The 12,936-nt window shown below is 40.1% G+C and overlaps 1 protein-coding gene across 1 annotated transcript in view; it reads right to left on the bottom strand.

Moving 5' to 3' along the window:
• Positions 1–12,936, bottom strand: part of LOC133664293 (phosphatidylinositol transfer protein alpha isoform-like) — a 50,421-nt gene that overhangs the window by 11,459 nt on the left and 26,026 nt on the right. Inside the window, exons 5-9 of the mRNA XM_062068802.1 lie at positions 10,895–10,986; positions 10,342–10,349; positions 6,364–6,438; positions 3,200–3,283; positions 3,061–3,138 (exon numbers count right to left, since the gene is read on the bottom strand). Of these exons, the coding sequence (XP_061924786.1) occupies positions 3,061–3,138; positions 3,200–3,283; positions 6,364–6,438; positions 10,342–10,349; positions 10,895–10,986 (337 nt within the window). The remainder of the gene's footprint in view (positions 1–3,060; positions 3,139–3,199; positions 3,284–6,363; positions 6,439–10,341; positions 10,350–10,894; positions 10,987–12,936) is intronic.

The raw sequence follows: 12,936 nt of genomic DNA, 5'->3' as shown, positions 1-12,936 counted from the left end.
GCTGCAGCTGAAAAGGGTCCCCAGTCGTCTTGGACTCCGTGCCACAGGACCCTGACCCGATTCTGTCAGCAAAGGCCTAGTACCTGACTGCCCCCTAGCCAGCGATACGGTGAAGACCTCAACGGCGGAGCAGGGCGGAAGACGGTAGATTTAAGAACTACCACAACGGCTGCGATGGCGGAAGAAGGCTGCAGCAGAAAAGGGTCCCCAGTCGTCTTGGACTCCGCGCCACTGGACCCTGACCCGATTCTGTCAGCAAAGGCCTAGTACCTGACTGCCCCCTAGCCAGCGATACGGTGAAGACCTCAATGGCGGAGCAGGGCGGAAGACGGTAGATTTAAGAACTACCACAATGGCTGCGATGGCGGCAGAAGGCTGCAGCTGAAAAGGGTCCCCAGTCGTCTTGGACTCCGCGCCACTGGACCCTGACCCGATTCTGCCAGCAAAGGCCTAGTACCTGACTGCCCCCTAGCCAGCGATACGGTGAAGACCTCAACGGCGGAGCAGGGCGGAAGACGGTAGATTTAAGAACTACCACAATGGCTGCGATGGCGGCAGAAGGCTGCAGCAGAAAAGGGTCCCCAGTCATCTTGGACTCCGCGCCACAGGACCCTGACCCGATTCTGTCAGCAAAGGCCTAGTACCTGACTGCCCCCTAGCCAGCGATACGGTGAAGACCTCAACGGCGGAGCAGGGCGGAAGACGGTAGATTTAAGAACTACCACAACGGCTGCGATGGTGGCAGAAGGCTGCAGCAGAAAAGGGTCCCCAGTCGTCTTGGACTCCGCGCCACTGGACCCTGACCCGATTCTGTCAAGGATCGTGTGGTGACTGTCTGTGCACCAGTTAAACAAAGTCACGCACATGCATCCTCCATAAAGGGATACACCCCTACCAGGAGGATCGTCATACTCGTTCGAGTGACCGCCGATGATGAAAATCGAGCACTTAGGCATGGGGACTGTTTCTACAAAGATTTGTGAAAGAATGGGCCGCTCTCAGTGATTTCCAGCGTGGAACTGTCATAGGATGCCACCTGTGCAACGAATCCAGTCGTGAAATTTCCTTGCTCCTAAATATTCCAAAGTCAACTTTATTATAAGAAAATGGAAGAGTTTGGGAACAACAGCAACTCAGCCACGAAGTGGTAGGCCACGTAAACTGACAGAGAGGGGTCAGCGGAGGAATTATGGTGTGGGGTTGTTTTTCAGGAGTTGGGCTTAACCTCTTAGTTCCAGTGAAAGGAACTTTGAATGTTCCAGGATACCAAAACATTTTGGACAATTCCATGTGGGAACAGTTTGGAGTGGGTCCCTTCCTCTTCCAACATGACTGTGCACCAGTGCACAAAGCAAGGTCCATAAAGACATGTATGACAGAGTCTAGTGTGGATGAACTTGACTGGCCTGCACAGAGTCCTGACCTGAACCCGATAGAACACCTTTGGGATGAATTAGAACGAAGACTGAGAGCCAGGCCTTCTCCACCAACATCAGTGTGTGACCTCACCAATGCGCTTTTGGAAGAATGGTGGGAAATTATTCAAATTAATTAAATATATCCTTAAGGCTTAGGTGCTCTTTGTTTGTTGCGCATCATATATTCATAAATAAAAATATATAAATAAATATAGTTTTTAATAATAAATATTGTTTTACATAATATTTCATATAGTAAAATAATTACATTTAAAATAACTAACAAGTCTGCTTAGGGCAAATGTTCTTTTTTGTTTATAGTTGCACATCATATATTCATAAATAATCCATCCATTTTCTACCGCTTATTCCCTTCGGTGTCGCGGGGGGCGCTGGAGCCTATCTCAGCTACAATCGGGCGGAAGGCAGTGCACACCCTGGACAAGTCGCCACCTCATCGCAGTATAATAATATATAAATTAAATATATTTTAAAATAATTGTTATTGTTTTATATGATATTTCACATAGTTAAAATAATACAGTTTAAAATAAAATAAAAAATCTATTTAAGGCGTCGGTGCTCCTTGTTTCAAATGTCCTTTTTTATATATACTGTAGTTGCACATCATAAATAAAAATATATAAATTTAATATTATTTTGTAGCCCTGCGATGAGGTGGAGACTTGTCCAGGGTGTACCCTGCCTTCCGCCAGATTATATCTGATATAGGCTCGAGCACCCCCCGCCACCCCGAAGGGAATAAGCGGTAGAAAATGGATGGATGGATGGGTGGGAAATTCCTATAAACACACTCTGCAACCTTGTGGACAGCCTTCTCACACTGCAAAAACTAAAATCTAAGTAAGATTAAATATCTCAAATAAGGGTGATATTTGCTTATTTTCTGTCTGATAAGATAATTCTTCTCACTAAGCAGATTTTATGTTAGAGTGTTTTACTTGTTTTAAGGGTTTTGGTCCTAAATGATCTCAGTAAGATATTACAGCTTGTTGCTGAGATTTGATGACCTATAATGAGTAAAACATGCTTGAAACTAGAATATCAACTGTTGCAAAGCTGTGTCATCAACACTCACAAGTATAAAACTACTTTTTTAAAGTAATAATTTCTCACGTTAAGCATGAAAAAAAAAATCATGATGCCGAGCGCATATCACTATGTCAAGATAATGGCACTAGCATTTACTTAATTTAAGAATATTTTTCAACATATTGAGCAAAAATGTCTCTTTTTTCTTCTTCCAAGAAAAGTGCACTTGTTATTAGTGAGAATATACTTATTTTAATGTATTTTTGGGTTCATTGAGGTTAGCTAATTTTACTTATTTTGGAAAGTCTTGACAAGCCGAATTTTCTTGTTCTATTGGCAGATAATTTTGCTTAGTTCAAATAAAATACCCCTAATTTCTGTATTTTTTTTTCTTGTTTTTGAACACTGACTTTATGCAGTGCAGAAGAGTTGAAGCTTTAATAGCTGCAAAAGGTGGAGCGACATCATATTGAACCAAATGGGTTAGGAATGGGATGGCACTTCATGTTCATGTGTGAGTCAAGGCTGGTGGCCAAATACTTTTGGCAATATAGTGTTAACAAATACAAGTGATGAGGTGTCTTCGTACCCTCCAGTCTGGTCCTAGAGGGCCTCGTCCGGTCTTCATGGACTTAAACCTGCAGGGATCCTCTTCGGACTTGTAGTCCTGCACAGAGACAAATAAGGATCTTCAATGCGTCCGCACGAATCTTCTTCACGCTCTTCACCTTCGAATCCACTTGGCTTCTGTCCGCAATGTCGATATAAACCACGTCCACCTTCTTCCAGGTGTCTCCGTCCAAACCGTGCACCTGAAACACAACCAACACATTGGGTTCCGAATCCGGTACTAGTTTTTGTCAATGACCGAATCCTGCTAGTCTTACCTAATTCATGTAAGATCCAACGGTAGCAAAAAAAACCGCTCCAACGTAAGTATAGTAACGCTCCACTTTTCAAAAAATGGGCTAGCTTGATGCGATTTCAATGCCTTCAAATGTGATACTGAAAACTACAACTTAGATGCACCAATACTCTATTAGTGTTGGTACTAGGAATTTTCAAAATGGGGTCCCAGGGACCCCATCAAGTCATAAAAATGGGGTCCCACAGTAAATATTTGGGGTCCCACTTTTTTGTAAGCGTTTTGAAAACAAATGATAAATGTATGCATTATCCTGTTAAATCTCACATTCTATATTGTGTTTTGGGAAATGGTTGTCATAATCGTGATTTAATTCATTAAAAAAAATAATATAAAAGAAAAAAATGTTTTATGCATATGTAAATTTATTCAGTTATAAACATTCATTCACTTTCTTCTTTCCTTCATGGATCTAAACTTTACTGCTGCCGGTATTTTTTTCTATATTTTTATTGTAATATTTTCAGAATGTGTTTGTTCTATTTTTGGCCAAAGTAAGACAAAGAAAAACATCTGAAGTTGTCTTTATTTTTTTGTTTTAATGCCATGATTTTAATAGTCCAGCCCGCGTGTGCAGAGATTTCCCTCCATGCGGGCCCCTGAACTTAAATGACTTTCACACCCCTGACTTACAGTATTAACGCTTTTTAGGGCGCAACAAAAGACTACATTCAACAAGGACTGAACTGACGAGCCAACACATCATAAACTATACACTATTGCCATCTAACGTCTTGGACTTGCAACTGTAATTGCAACTTAATGTCATACTTGCAAAGGAGATTTAGAAATGTGACAATAAAAGAAGATACATGCTAATTTTTAAATGTTGCAATAAAAAAAAGTTTGATTTTACTATTAAAAACAACTAATATTTGTTAACACACACAAAAGCACCGAAATATGGTATCGTTTGACAACCGGTATTGATTCCCAGGTACAGAAATTGGTACTGTGTTTGTCCATCCATCCATTTTCTACCGCTTGTCCCTTTTTGGGGTCGCGGGGGGTGCTGGAGCCTATCTCAGCTGCATTCGGGCGGAAGGCGGGGTACACCCTGGACAAGTCGCCACCTCATCGCAGGGTACTGTGTTTGTCTAGATGTAAACAGTACCCATCCCTAGTCTTGAGTGCTGACTAGAACCAGGAGCAGGGATCATCTACTTCCTGTATTAGCTCCTTTAAAAGCTACAAAACCCCATTTGGAAAAAATCAGTGTATTAAAAAAAAAAGAAAAAAAAAGAAATACAAAATACAAAAAAAAAACAAACAAAAAAAATATATATATATATATATACTTGATTTATTATTTTGAAACCACATTTGGAAACATCAGTGTATTAAAAAAAAAAAAAATAAAAATAAAAATTAATTTAAAAAAAAAACAATATATATATATATATATATATATATATATATATATATATATATATATATATATATATATATATATATATATATATATATATATATTTTAATACATTGATGTTTCCAAATGTGGCTTCACAGTTAATTTTTTCAAGTACAAAACTTTTGGCCTTAGAGCAATAAGTTTACTTGAATCAAAGTAATTTTGTTGGTGAATTGACGGTTTTGTAGCTTTAAAGGAGCTAATACAGGAAGTTAAAAATTAAAAAAAAAATAAAATAAAATAAAAAAAAAAAAAATATATATATATATATATATATATACATATATATATATATATATATATACATATATATATATATATATATATATATATATATATATATATATATATATATATATATATATATATATATATATATATATATATATATATATATATATATATATACTGTATATATATACTGTATATAAATATATATATTTTTTTTTTTTCTTTCTATTTTTCTCTTTCATACGGTTTGATAGTTGAGCTTCTGTTGTTTTTAGAATCACATCCTCTTATTTCCAGTTAAAGCACCTGCCATAAAACGGAGTAAAGTTCCTGAATGTACCTAAATGTATTCTATTTTAGTAAACATGTTTTTATGCTGCAGCCATGAAAATATTTGATTCATAACAAATTATTCCTACTTCGCCGAAATAACCAGTGTTGCTTGTTTTTACGTTAAGAGCTTTTTTCCCAATCAGAATTCAGCTTGCTTGTTGGCAGCGCTGCATGAATTCTGCCGGTTGATAGAAAGTTGCGATAGCCAATCAGATGACGAGTTGTTGACAGTAGCCTATCTATGTAGCCTCACTTTAAATAAGAGCGTGATTGGATTTTCACTTGTCACTCCCAAGTGAGTATCCAATCACAAGTTTTAATTTGCGAAGAGCAGGAAGTGGCACCAAGGCCATACCCGGCCAGCGGAGAAATCATCGGTACTCACTTTTTAAACTCACAAAGGAGAGCAAAACATGAGTTCAAATATTTAATTTCTTTATTTTTCCACATTTAATATGTTTTTTACAATCATTTAAATTTTGACAGTACCACGTAAGATATGTTTTAAATGCTGATGCGGGTTTAATGATTTTTAAATGTGCCGAAATATAGCCTGTTTTGTACACTGTTGAGGTGATTCAATGCGCAGTAAATATGTTTATGTATAGTGTTTCTCTAGCAGTGGTCATGTGGGGACATAGAATTATGGTATTTTGAGAGGTAATCATTGAAGTCGGACATCACTGAAGGCCTAGGTGGGAAACGCACAACCCGCCACTGCTTGTCAATAAAATGTGGGTTACTCTTTCATTCCCGCTTTCTCATGCACTCCAAATCATTATTAATGTAAAAAAAAAAAAAGTGTAAAATATAATACGTTTTAACATGGCAGAAATATGCTCCTCTCTTCAAATATCAGCTGTTAACAATCCTCTTTGTGCTAGAGCTAAATAAGCAATAATCATTCTAAGCATATTGATAGTCATGTCATGCCAGATTAATAAATATTATAACATTTAATTTCTCAAATACTTATTCATTTGTGTAATTACGTTTTCCATGCGTCCCGTGTCGGGTTTGTGCCACGTCTCGATCTTGATCAGGAAGTTGTCCTTCATGTATTCATTCTGCACGAAAAAGAAACACAAAGCTTTCAGTTTCATATGATTGTGGATATGATAGATGCATCACTTCTTCGGTAGCTGAAGGGGGCGGGGCTAACATCACAGTGTGTTGATTGGTCGACAGAGAATGATGACTTGTCGTAATACTTGGCTACTTTTAGTCTTCTCTATTATGTGCTGACCTGGAGTATTTGTTTGGACGACACAAACACACACACACCTACGCATGCATGCACAAACACAAACACACACACACACACACACGCATGCACGCACGCACACACACACACAAGTCACGGTGTCTGACTACACCAGCTCAAATTTCAGCTAGTGTCTAAAGTGTGTCATGTTGTTGAATAAATTATTTTACCTACAGTAGTAACAACATTATCTAAAGTAATACTAATTATACTGCTTACAGTGATAATAATACCTAAAGTAATAATAATAATGCTAACAGTGATAAGAATAATCATAATACTGACAGTAATAATAATACTTACAGTAATAATACAACTTACAGTAATAATAATAGTACTAATAATACTTAAAGTAAAAAAAATCCATCCATCTTCTTCCGCTTATCCGAGGTCAGGTCGCGGGGGCAGCAGCCTAAGCAGAGAAGCCCAGATTTCCCTCTCCCCAGCCACTTCGTCCAGCTCTTCCCGGGGGATCCCGAGGCGTTCCCAGGCCAGCCGGGAGACATAGTCTCCCCAACGTGTCCTAGGTCTTCCCCGTGGCCTCCTACCGGTCAGACGTGCCCTTAACACCTCCATAGGGAGGCGTCCGGCGGGCGTACTGACCAGATGCCTGAACCACCTCATCTGGCTTCTCTCGATGTGGAGAAGCAGCGATTTTAATATAGCTCTGCCCGAATGACAGAGCTTCTCACCCTATCTCCAATGGAGAGCCCCGCCACCCGACCGAGGACAAGTATTTCGGCCGCTTGTACCCGTGATCTTGTCCTTTGAATCATAACCCAAAGCGCATGACCATAGGTGAGGATGGGAACGTAGATTGACCGTTAAAATGAGAGCTTTGCTTTCTGGCTTAGCTCTTTCTTCACCACAACGGATTGACAATACAGCGTCCGCATCACTGCAGACGCCACACTGATCCGCTTGTCGATTTCACAATCCACTCACTCCTGAACAAGACTCTGAGGTACTTGAACTCCTCCACTTGAGGCAAGATCTCCCCAACCCAGAGATGACACTCCACCCTTTTACGGGCGAAAACCCTGGACTCTGATTTGGAGGTGCTGATTCTCATTCCAGTCGCTTCACACTCGGCTGCGAACCGATCCAGAGAGAGCTGAAGATCCTGGCCAGATGAAGCACTCAGGACCACATCATCTGCAACAAGCAGAGACCTAATCCTACAGCCCCCGAACCGGATCCCCTCAACGCTCTGAGTGCGCATAAAAGTTCTGTCCTTAAAAGTTATGAACAGAATTAGTGACAAAGGGCAGCCCAGGCGGAGTTCAACCCTCACTCGAAACAGATCCGACTTACTACCGGCAATGCAGACCAAGCTCTGACACTGATCATACAGGGAGCAGGCCGCCACAATGAGATGGTCCGTTACCCCATAATCTCTGAGCACTCCCCACAAGAATTCCCAAGGGACACGGTCGAAGGCCTTTTCCAAGTCCACAAAGCACATGCACCCTTAAGAGTGTTGAGCCAGTCCACAGTTAAACGATCATGACGAAAAGCACACTGCTCCTCTTGAGTCCAAGGTTCGACTCCACTCCAGTACACCTGAATAGACCTTACCAGGAAGGCCGAGGAGTGTGATCCCACAATAGTTGGAAAACACATTTCGGTTCCTTTTCTTAAAGAGAGGAACCATCACCCCAGTCCGCCAATCCAGAGGCACCCCCCTCAATGTCCGCACAATGCTGCAGTCTTGTCAACCAAGACAGCCCCACAGCATCCAGAGCCTTTACGAACTCTTGCCTGAACTCATCCACCCCCGGGGCCCTGCCACCAACGACCTTTTTAACCTGAGCCCTAGAAATAGGAGAGCCCACCATAGATTCTCCAGACACTGCTTCCTCATAAAAAGATGTGTAGGTGGGATTGAGGAGGTCTTCGAAGTATTCCCTCCACCGATCCACAACGTCCTGAGTCGAGGTCAGCAGCACACAATCCTCACCATACACGGTGTTGACAGTGCACTGCTTCCCCCTCTTGAGGCGGCGGATGGTGGTCTATAATCGCTTCGAAGCCGTCAGAAAGTCGTTTTCAACGGCTTCGCCAAACTCCTCCCATGTCCGAGTTGTGGCCTCTGCAACCGCCAAATTGGTACCTGTCCTCTGCCTCCGTGGTCCCATGAGCCAAAAGGACCTGATATGACACCTTCTTCAGCTTGACGGCATCCCTCACCCTTGGTGTCCACCAGCGGGTTCTGGGATTACCGCCACGACAGGCACCAACCACCTTGCGGCCACAGTTTCACTCGGACTCAATGTCCAGGGCCTCCTTTGTGACATGTTCAAAGGTGTTCCGGAGGTGGGAATTGAAACTGTCGGGAGACTTTGCTAGATGTTCCCAGCCGACCCTCACAATTCTTTTGGGCCTGCCAGGTCTGACCGGCATACTTTCCCACCATTGGAGCCAACTCACCACAAGGTGGTGATCGGCAGAAAGCTCCACCCCTCTCTTCACCTGAGTGTCCAAAACATGAGACCGCACATTCGATGACACAACTACAAAGTCGATCATTGAACTGCGGCCTAGGGTGTCCTGGTGTCAAGTGCACATATGGACATGTTTGTACATGGTGTTTAATCTAGACAATCTGTGACGAGCACAAAAGTTCAATAACAAAACATGGGTTCAGATCCGGGCGGCTGTTCCACCCAATAACGCCTCTCTAGGTCTCACTGTCAATGACAATGTGAGCGTTGAAGTCACCCAGCAGATGTCAGATGGTGTGTAAGCACAAACAACAGTCAGGGCCCATCCCCCCACCCAAAGGCAGAGGTAAGCTACCCTCTTGTCCACCGGGTTGAACTCTAACGTACAGGCTCTGAGCCGGGGGAATAAATATTGCCACCCCAGCCCGTCGCCTATCACTGCGTCCAGTCCCTCTCAAGAGGACTGGTTCCAGAGCCCTTGCTGTGTGTCAAAGTGAGTCCGACTCGATCTAGCCGGAACTTCTCCACCTTGCCCTCCAGCCCAGGCTCCCTCCCCCCCAGCGAGGTGACATTCCACATCCCAAGAACTAGCTCCTGTAGCTGAGGATCGGACCGCCAAGGGCCGTGCTTTCGACTTCCGCCCAGCTCACAGAGCACCAGACTTCTATGCCCCCACCTATGAGTGGTGAGCCCATTGGAAGGGGAACCCACGTTACCTCTTCGGTCTGTGCCTGGCTGGGCACCATAGGGACAGGCCCGGCCACCAGACGCTAACCATCGAACCCCACCTCCGGGCCTGGCTCCAGAGGGGGGCCCCGGTGCCCCGCGTCCGGGTGAGGGAAATCTGGGTCCTTGGTTTTGACTTTCCATAGAGCTGCTGCCACGCAACAGGGGGTATAGAAGCCCCCGGACAACATAGTTCCTAGGATCTTTGGGATACACAAACTCCTCTACCATGATAAGGTGGCAGCTCGGAGAGAAATATAATATAGTATATTATAATAATAATAATGCTTATTGTAATAATAATAATAATCATCATAATACTTACAGTAATAATAATAATAATATTACTTAAAGTAATAATATTAATACTTACAATAGTAATAATACTTACAGTAATAATAATAATAAAAATAGTAATATGAAGTACTTACTGTAATAAATATAATGTTTACAGTAATAATACTAACTCTTATAGTACTAATAATATGTTTTACAGTAATAATTATAATGCTTACAGGAATAACAATAATACTTACAGTAATAACTTTTGTTTCCATGGGAAAGAAAGCAGAGGGTAAAGCAGACATAGAAAAATAAAGAAAAGCATGGATGAGAAAAATTGTAAGGGATACAACTCTTTTTGTGTGTGCGTGTGTGTGTGTGTGTGTATGTGTGTGTGTGTGTGTGTGTGAGAGAGAGATCTCAGCTTGAAAGGGAGGATCAGGTGACCACCCCCCACCACCACCACCTCCACCTCCAGTGGCTGGACATGCAGTAAATAATTCATACGTCCATCAAGGTGCAACAGAAGCAGACAGCAAGCAGACCCAATATGGCTGCCGTATTTAAAATCCTTTATCATTATTATTATTACTATAATTATTATACATCATATTATTACATTATACATCTTTAGAGAGTATGCATCCAAAATGTACTGCCATGTGTTGCACTATGCTAGTGTGTGCGTTTGTGTGTGTGTGTGTGTGTGTACGCGCGCGCGTGCGTGTGTGTGTGTGTGTGTGTGTGTGTGTGTGTGTGTGTGTGTGTGTGTGTGTGTGCGTGCGTGTGTGTGTGTGTGTGTGTTACCTGTGCGACAGTACGGGTACGCATTCCAGGCTTTCTCGTGGATGTTGAGGGCTGAGGCGGGCGCTAACATTCTGACGAATGACGGAACTTTACTGCAGGACAAGATGGACAGCAATTCAAATATTTGTAATAGTTTGATTAGGAATTATGTTTATGAGACACACATGAGCTACAACACTAGGAACACCTGCACCATTAAATGAGGGCCATTAAAATAATACTAATAAAATACGTTGTAACACAAACTATTATTGAGGCTGCAACCATTCATCCATTATTACATTCAAAACACACTTCCATTTGTGTTTTGTTGCTTACATTCATTGTTTCATGAATGTAAATAGAAGGTAAAATAAAGTAAAAGGTGAATAGAAGGTGAAATAAGGTAGAACAAAGTAAAAAGAAGATAAATAAAAAGGTACATAGAAGGTCAAAAGGGTAAAATAAGGTACATGAGAGGTAAATAAAAGGTGAATGAAAGGTAAAAGAAGGTAAATATAAGGTAAACATGTTAAAGTAGGTCAATAAAAGGTAAAATAAGGTAAATGCAGGTAAAATAAGGTCAATAGAAGGAGAATGAAAGGTAAATAGAAGGTAAAATGGTAAATAAAATATAAATGGAAGGTAAAATATGGTAAATAGAAGGTAACAATGTCAAAGTAAGTAAATACAAGGTCAAATAAGGAAATACAAGGTAAACAGAAGGTTAAAAAAGGTAAATAGAAGGGAAATGGAAAGTAAAAGCAGGTAAATAGAAGGTTGAAAATGTTAAAGTATGTAAATAAAAGGTAAATAGAATGTACACAAAGGTACACAAAAGTGAATAAAAAGGTAAATGTGAGTATATGAAGGTAAATCAGAGGTAACAAAGGTTAATATAAGGTCAAAAGGGTAAAATAAGGTCCGTGAGAGGTAAATATAAGGTAGATAAAAGGTAAATGAAAGGTAAAAGAAGGTAAATATAAGGTAAAACATGTTAAAGTAGGTAAATAGAAGGTCAAATAAGATAAGTGATAGGTAAACAAGTTACAATAAGGTAAGTGCAGGTAAAAGAAGGTCAATAGAAGGTGAATAAAAGGTAAATGGAAGGTAAAAGGGTAAAAATATGACATAAATGTAAGGTAAAAGATTGAAAAAAGAAGGTAACAATGTTAAAGTAAGTAAATAAATACAAGGTCAAATAAGGAAATACAAGGTAAACAGGAGGTAAAAAAAGGTAAATAGAAGGGAATTGGAAAGTAAAAGCAGGTAAATATAAGGTTAAAAATGTTAAAGTATGTACATAAAAGGTAAAAGAAGGTAAATAGAATGTACAAAAAGGTGAGTAAAAGGTAAATGAGAGAAAAATAAGGTAAATAGGAGGTAACAAAGGCAAATAAAAGGTAAAAAGGGTAAAATAAGGTACGTGAGAGGTAAATATAAGGTAGATAAAAGGTAAATGAAAGGTAAAAGAAGGTCAATATAAGGTAAAACATGTTAAAGTAGGTAAATAAAAGGTCAAATAAGATAAGAGAAAGGTAAACAAGTTACAATAAGGTAAATGCAGGTAAAAGAAGGTCAATAGAAAATGAATAAAAGGTAAATAGAAGGTAAAAGGGTAAATATACTATAAATGGAAGGCAAAAGATGGTAAATAGAAGGTAACAATGTTAAGGTAAGTAAATACAAGGTCAAATAAGGAAATATAAGGTAAACAGAAGGTAAAAAGAAGATAAATAAAAAGGTACATAGAAGGTCAAAAGGGTAAAATAAGGTACATGAGGTAAATAAAAGGTGAATGAAAGGTAAAAGAAGGTAAATATAAGGTAAACATGTTAAAGTAGGTCAATAAAAGGTAAAATAAGGTAAATGCAGGTAAAATAAGGTCAATAGAAGGAGAATGAAAGGTAAATAGAAGGTAAAATGGTAAATAAAATATAAATGGAAGGTAAAATATGGTAAATAGAAGGTAACAATGTTAAAGTAAGTAAATGCAAGGTCAAATAAGGAAATACAAGGTAAACAGAAGGTAAAAAGAAGATAAATAAAAAGGTACATAGAAG

Source organism: Entelurus aequoreus, linkage group LG14 (genome assembly GCF_033978785.1).
Source record: "Entelurus aequoreus isolate RoL-2023_Sb linkage group LG14, RoL_Eaeq_v1.1, whole genome shotgun sequence".
Classification (NCBI taxonomy): domain Eukaryota; kingdom Metazoa; phylum Chordata; class Actinopteri; order Syngnathiformes; family Syngnathidae; genus Entelurus; species Entelurus aequoreus.
Note: the sequence above shows the minus strand (reverse complement) of the source record. Positions and strands in the feature narration are given on the sequence as shown.